We start from the raw sequence: 7,644 nt of genomic DNA, 5'->3' as shown, positions 1-7,644 counted from the left end.
ACCCATAATCATCTAAATAGATGCATACTCCAATATCAATTTCTTATGAAATCTAAGAAGAGGACTTCCTTATCCTTATCAAAGGCATCTACAAAAATTCGGCGGGTTATATAAAACTTAATAATGGAAGACTGAATGCTCTCCCTCCTAAGTTTAGGAACAAAACCAGGATGTCTACTCTCACCACTTCTGTTACACTTTGTATGGAGATTCTAGCCAGGGCAATAAGGCAAGAAAAAGAAATAGAAGGCATCCATATTAAAAAGGAACATGTAAAACTACCTTAATTAAAAGATAACATGATCATCTATGAAAATCCAACGGCATCTACAAAATAGCTATTAAAACTAATAAGTAACTTAAGAGAGATTGCAGATTCAAGAAAATAGAAAAAAATCAATTGTATTTCTATATACTAGCATTGAACAATAAAATTAAAATTGTAAAAACAACACCATTTACAATAGCATCAAAAATATGAAAGGACTTATCTGTAAGAGTTTAATATTCAGAATACATAAAGAACTACAACCCAGCAGCAAAAGAACAAACCACCCAATTAAAAAATGGACAAAGAACTTGAATACAGGTAGTCCCCGACTTACAACGTATTCATGTTACAACAAACCAGACTTATAACCATTGTTTTGGTACATCTATTGTTAATAATATGTACTACATACAATGTTAAAATATATCTGTAAGTTTATATGTAATGTTTCCAATCCACCAAAACAAATAAAGATCAGATTTATAAAGATACTGATAATAAAAGGCAATAATAATGAAAACTAAAAAAAAATGAGGTATTCGACTTACGTCTGAACCAACTTACAACAGAGTCATCAGAATGGAACCCTGTCATAATTCAGGGACCTGTAGATATTTCTCCAAAGAAGTCATACAAATTGCCAATAAGCACATGAAAAGATGCGCAACATCATTAGTCATTAAAAAATGGAAATCGAAACCACAATGAGATACCACTTCACACCACCATGTTGGCTATTATCAAGACATCAGAAAGTATGTGTTGGTGAGGAGGTGGAGAAATTGGAACCCTCATGCACTGCTTGTGGAAATGTAAAATGGTACAACTTTGGAAAATATTTTGGTAGTTTCTTAAAAAGGTAAACATATGCCTACAATATAACCCAGTCATTCTAGTCCTAGGTATTTATTTAAGAGAAATGAAAGCTTATGTTCATATAAAATAGTATATGTGAATGTTCATAACAGCTTCATCTGTAATAGCCAAAAACTGGAAATAATGCAAATGTTCATCAACAGGTGAATAAAGAAATGGTGATACATCCATACAATGAAATACTACTGATAAATATACAAGATGTTATCAGGAGGGAGAGTCCCTGGAGAAGGACATCATGCTTGGTAGAGGGTCAGCAAAAAAGAGGAAGACCCTTAATAAGATGGATTGACACACTGGCTGCAACAGTGGGCTCAAGCATAAACAGTAATTATGAGCATGGCACAGGACCAGACAGTGTTTCGTTCTGTTGTATATAGGGTAGCTATGAGTCAGAACCGACTCGACGGCACCTAACAACAACAACTCTTGATATACCTTACAACATAGATGAATCTCAAAATAATTATGCTGATTGAGAAAAGCCAGATTCCCCCAAAAAAAGAGTACATATAGTATGATTCAATTTTTATGCAATTCTAGAAAATGCAAATTTATCTATAATGATAGAAAATAGCTAAGATAAGTGGTTTTCTTCAGATAAGGATGACAGGCAAAAAGAAGAAATTCTAATGGGCAGGAAGAAAGTTTTGGGGGTGATGGATATGTGCATTATATTGATTTTGGCGATGGTTTTATGGATGTGGAGATACAGATAGATCTAGCTCTAGATATCAACTTAACAAATTACTAAAGGCCAGGAAGAAGGAGTTAGTGATATAACTTGATCATCTTCAGCAACAGAAATTATCATTAAAAAGCACGATGTTTTCACCTAGTTTTTATGATACAGCGTGACTGGACTTTGACAACCTTCACTGAAGCAGGGAAGCAAGAAAGCAGGAAGGTTTTGTGTTTTAAAAAGAAACAACAACAAAAACCTTACCGTCCAAGAGAGGTCCCAGAGCCAGTGTCATAAACTTCCAGATAATCATTTGTGCAATTGTAATGAAACTCCAGATGAAATTTTTTGAATGACAAACGAATCAGGTGGCCAGATTGGACTAATACATGCCAGGTACAGTTGATACCATGGGGATAGATGTTTGGATGGCCAGGACTTTGAATGGTTCCTGCTGACTCTGTAAAAATTTTTCCACACGCTGTTGAAATAAAATAATAATAACTGTTACAACAAGTTACCAACAAACTCCCTGAATTTCAGAATAAATTCATCTGATCAAAACCTCTTAAGCATTCAAGAAAAAAATTTTTGTTCCTTATATGCCACTAAAGATAACTTAGCTTTTCTTTTATTAACTGTTAGACTCCAATTAACTATCCGTATAGATGTTGATTGTTGTTGTTGTTAACTGTCCTCTAGTGGACTCTGACTCATGGCAGCCATATGTACAACAGAACAAAACATTGCCTGGTCTTATGTCATCCTCACAATCGCCAGTACGTTCAAGTCCATCGTTGTGGCTATTGTGCCAATCCATCTCATTGAGGGTTTCCCTTGCCCTCACTGGCCCTCTACTTTACCAAACACTATGTTCTCCTGCAATGATTGATCTCTCCGAATGACTTGTCCAAAGTAAGCAAGTCGGACAATGTTTTGTTGTGATCCATAGGGTTTCATTGGCTAATTTTTGGAAGTAGATCACCAGGCCATTCTTCCTAGTCTATCTTAGTCTTGAAGTTCCATTGAAACCTGTCCACCAGGAGTGATCCTTTTGGTGTTTGAGACCAATGCCATAGCTTCCAGGATCTAATGACATGCACCACCACTCTGACAAATGGGCAGACTGCTGCTGGGTAGATGTTGATTAGGAAATATATATTTTCTTTGCCTTTGAACGTACTTTGAAAATTTTCAGGGGTGATGATTTTTTGTAATAATTTCTTATCAGTGCCTACTCATTCCGTTACTAGCCCAAGAGGCAAACCAAGAGAAAGAGAAAATCTCTCACCTAAATCCGCAGTACTGAATCTGGCCATGAAACCATGATTTTGAGTAGAAGAACTTTTCACGAATGTGACGTATTGAAAATTATATACAGATGTTATAAGTGAAGGTACATCTGTGCCACAATACTTTTCATTTTCAGGAGAACCCAAAATGGAACTGCTACCAATCTAAAATAAAAGAAGATATATTCAAGTTTATTTGTTAAATATCTAATTTTGAAAACTGCATCAAGAATAATTGTTTTTGAAATATTTTTATTAGATAGCAATAGCAAATGAGAAAATATCAGGCATTCCTCAAATTCAGAAAACACAAAAATTGACAGAATAATGTGGTCATTAAAAAAGCATAATTACTGAGATTTCATAGTATTTGAAGCTTGCTAATCTTAAGATATTAAAAGTTATATAATAAAATAGTGTATGAAATATATGATATATAGTCCAAAGTATGTAGTTAAGGAGTTTCTACCTTAGAATTTTTGAGAAAGGGGTGTATGAACATTTATCCTGATGATTATTATTGCTATTATTATTATTATTGTACATTTCAAACCACTTTTTTATTTTTTGATAGCTTTATTGTGCAATAATTCATGTACCATGCAATCATCCATTTAAAGTATACAATTCAATGGTTTTCAGTGTATTTATAGACTTGTGCAACCGTCACTACAATCAATTTTAAAACATTTTCATCACCTCAAAAAGAAATTCTTTGTCTCTACAGGTTTGCCTATTCTGGGCATTTCCTATAGATGGAATAATATAATATGTGTTCTTTTGTGACTAGCTTTCTTCACTTAGCATAATGTTTTCAAAGTCCATCCATGTTGTAGCATGTATCAGTATTTCATTCCTTTTTATGGCCAAATAATATTCCATTGCATAGTTATACAATGTTTCATTTTGTTTTGTTTCATTCATCTATTGCTGGACAATTGGGTTGTTTCCACATTTTGACTATTTTGAATAATGCTACTATGAACAATCGTGTCCAAGTTTTAGTATGGGCATGTATTTTCATTTCTCTTGAGTACATATCTAGGAATGGAGTTGCTGGATCAACTGGTAAGTCTATGTTTAACTTTTTGAGGAGCTGCCCGACTGCTTTCCAAAGCTGTGCCAGTTTACATTCCCACCAGCAGTGCATGAGGGTTTCGTTTTCTCCACATCCTTGCCAACATTTGCCATTATCGGAGTTTTTCATTATACCTACGCTAGTGGCTATGAAGTGGTGTCTCACTGTTGTTTTGATTTGCATTACCATGATGACTAATCATGTTAAGCATTTTTTCGTGTGCTTATTGGCCATTTATTTGTATTCTTTGAAGAAATGTCTGTTTACCGTATTTTTACACAAATAACGTGCACCTTCTATGTTTGTTTGCCAAACACGCCCTCCCGCTGCCAGGTATTTTTGTAAGCACTGCTATGCCAATTTTTTTTTTTTACATATTTCTGTAAAAAAATAAAAAGTTAGCATAGTTTGCTTACAAAAATACCTTACGGAGCGAAAGTGTGGCTGGCAAACGTAGAAACGTGCATGTTATTTGTGTAAAAATACGGTATATTCTTTATTTTTGATTGAGTTATTTGTCTTCTTATTTTTGTTACAAAAATTCTTTATATATTCTGGAAAGAAATCCTTCATCAGGTACGTAATTTGCAAAAAAAAATTTTCTCCCATTCTGTGGGTTGTCTTTTCACTTTCTTGACAGCAGTGAGGAAGTTTTAAATTTTGATGAAGTCCAATTTCTCTATTTTTTCTTTTGTTACTTGTATTTTTGACATCATACCTAACCTCATAGTTTGATTTGCATTTTCCTGACGGCTAATGATTTTGAAGGAGTCCCTGGGTAGTGCAAATGGTTAAATGCTCAGCTACTAACCAAAAAGTTGGTGGTTCGAGCCCACCCAGAAGCATCTTGGAAGAATGGCCTAGCTATCTATTTCTGAAAGATCACAGCCATTGAAAATCCTGTAGAGCACAGTTCTACTCTAACACACATGAGGTCACCGTGAGTTGAAATCAACTCAACAGCAACTGGTTTTAATTTTTTTTTTTTGATGATGTTAAACATCTTTTCATGGGCTTATTGGTAATTTGTATATATCCTTTACAGAAATTCAAATATTTGCCCATTTTTAAATTCGGTTAATTAACTTTTTATTATTGAGTTGTAAGAGTTCTTTATGTATTGTGGATACAAGACCCTTATCAAATATATGATTTTCAAGTATTTTCTCCCATTGTGTGGGTTTTCCTTTCACTTTCTTAATGGTATAATTTGTAGCACAATAGTTTTTAATTTAAATGAAGTCCGATTTTCCTTTTTTTTTTTGTGCTTTTGGTGTCATAGCTAAGAAGGCTTTACCTAACCCAAGGTTATAAAGATTTACTCCTATCTTTTCTCCTAAGAGTTTTATAGTATTAGCTCTTACATTTAGGTCTATGATCCATTTTGACTTAATTTTGGGATATATAAGGAAATGATCCAACTTCATGTTGTGCATATTGGTATCTGTTGTTTCCATATCATTTGTGAAAAAGACTATTTTTCCTCATTGAAATGTCTAGACATCCTTTCAAATTCAATTGACCATAAATATATGGGTTTATTTCTGGACTCTTAATTTTGTTCCATTGATCTATATTTATATCCTTATGCCAATAATATACTGTCTTGATTACTGTAACTTTGCTGTAAGTATTGAAATTGGGAAGTGTGAGTCCTCCAAGTTTGATCTCTTTTTTAGGATTGTTTTGGCTATTCTGGTTCTCTTATGTATTCATATGAACTTTAGGATCAGTTTGAAAACTTCTATCTTTAAAAAACACTTAGAATTTTGACAGAGATTAAATTGAATATGTAGATCAATTTGGGGAGTACTGTCATTTTAACATGAACAGGAGATGTCTTTCCATTTATTTAGGTCTCCTTTAATTTCCTTCAATTATGTTTTGTACTTTTCAAAGTACAAGTTTTGCACTTCTTTTATTAAATTTATTCCTTAGTATTTTATTCTTTTTGATGCTATTATAAATGGAATTGTTTCCTTGATTCCATTTTTTAATTATTTCTTGTAGTGTATAGAAAAACAATTGATTTTCAGACATTGATCTTGTATCCTGCAACTTTGCTGAACTCGTTTATTAGTTTTAACAGGTTTTTTTTTTCTGTGTGCATGTTAATTCTTATGATTTTCTATACACAAGATCATGTTATCTGTAAATAGAGATAATTTTACTTTTCTTTCCAATCTGGATGCATTTTATCTCTTTTCCTTGCCTCATTGCCCTTGCTAGAACTTCCAGTATAATGTTGACTAGAAATTGTGAGAATGGACATTCTTGTCTTGCATTCAGTCTTCATCCTTAAATATAATGCTAGCTGTGAGTTTCTGTAGATGCCCTTCATCAGGTTGGAGCCCTGGTGGTGCAGGGTTAAGGGCTCTTCTGCTAACCAAAATGTCGGCAGTTTGAATCCACCAGCTGCTCCTTGGACACCCTACAGGCCAGCTCTACTCTGTCCTATAGGGTCACTATGAGTCGGAATTGACCCAACAGCAACAAGTTTGGTTTGGTTTTTCATCAGGTTAAGGAAGTTCCCTTCTATTCCTAGTTTGTTGATTGTTTTTATCATGAAAAGGTGTTGGATTTCTGTGAAATGCTTTTTCTGCATATATTGAGATAATGATGTGAATTTTGTACTTTATTCCATTGATACCATATATTACATTATTTTTGCATGATAAACCACCCTTACATTCCTGGGATAAACTCTGAAATACTGTACAATCCTTATAAACTGCTGAATTTGGTTTGCTAGTATTTTGTTGAAGATTTCTGCATCTATATTTATCACAGATATTGCTACTGTACAAATCATGTAACTGACCTGAGGATAAACTAACACAATATTTTGTAACAATTTACAACCAAATACAATTTTTCAAAGGTGTTTTCTCTTACCTCAATATAATCTGTATCACAATGGGTAGAATTTCCAATTTCAAAGCCAGTGAAATTGAGAAGAACTACTTGGCTTTGGGGTTGGTGGATGGTCCATCTACATATCCTTTCTCCAGGATACACATTAGGATAGAAAGGAGAGCGAATGACCCCTTCTCCAGTTAATTCACCTCCACAAGCTATAAACATGAAAATAACATTAATGTTTGTCCAGAGATAAATTATTCTTGTCCTGACTTTATTGCAAATTCTAACTTTGCCTAAGGAGATAAATGATCACAGAACTAGATTTCAGCTCCCATGATATCACAGGTAACGTGACATTTCTATGAGAATTTTTTTCTTGAAACTTGAGGACATAAAATGACAATATTATTTCAAGAAATTAAGATGTTACTATCAGGCAAATTAGATATTTTGAAAGTAAGGCATAAGTTTCCTTACCTACTTGATAAACAGCTCTGAAACCAGCTTTTTCAATGGAAGCATCTATTTTAAACCTGATCCAGATTCTATTAGTAATGGAGTTAATGTGAGAGACGGTTGAATT

General features: G+C 33.6%; 1 protein-coding gene across 1 annotated transcript in view; it reads right to left on the bottom strand.

Annotated features, from left to right (window-relative positions):
- CUBN (cubilin) overlaps positions 1 to 7,644 on the bottom strand; it is a 396,867-nt gene that overhangs the window by 303,845 nt on the left and 85,378 nt on the right. Inside the window, 4 exon segments of the mRNA XM_004391280.1 lie at positions 2,094 to 2,310; positions 3,121 to 3,286; positions 7,095 to 7,273; positions 7,539 to 7,644. The exon segment at positions 7,539 to 7,644 is cut by the window's right edge and continues 1 nt beyond it. Of these exon segments, the coding sequence (XP_004391337.1) occupies positions 2,094 to 2,310; positions 3,121 to 3,286; positions 7,095 to 7,273; positions 7,539 to 7,644 (668 nt within the window).

The sequence above is a fragment of the Trichechus manatus genome, unplaced genomic scaffold (genome assembly GCF_000243295.1).
Source record: "Trichechus manatus latirostris isolate Lorelei unplaced genomic scaffold, TriManLat1.0 scaffold00075, whole genome shotgun sequence".
In the NCBI taxonomy this organism is placed as follows: domain Eukaryota; kingdom Metazoa; phylum Chordata; class Mammalia; order Sirenia; family Trichechidae; genus Trichechus; species Trichechus manatus.
Note: the sequence above shows the minus strand (reverse complement) of the source record. Positions and strands in the feature narration are given on the sequence as shown.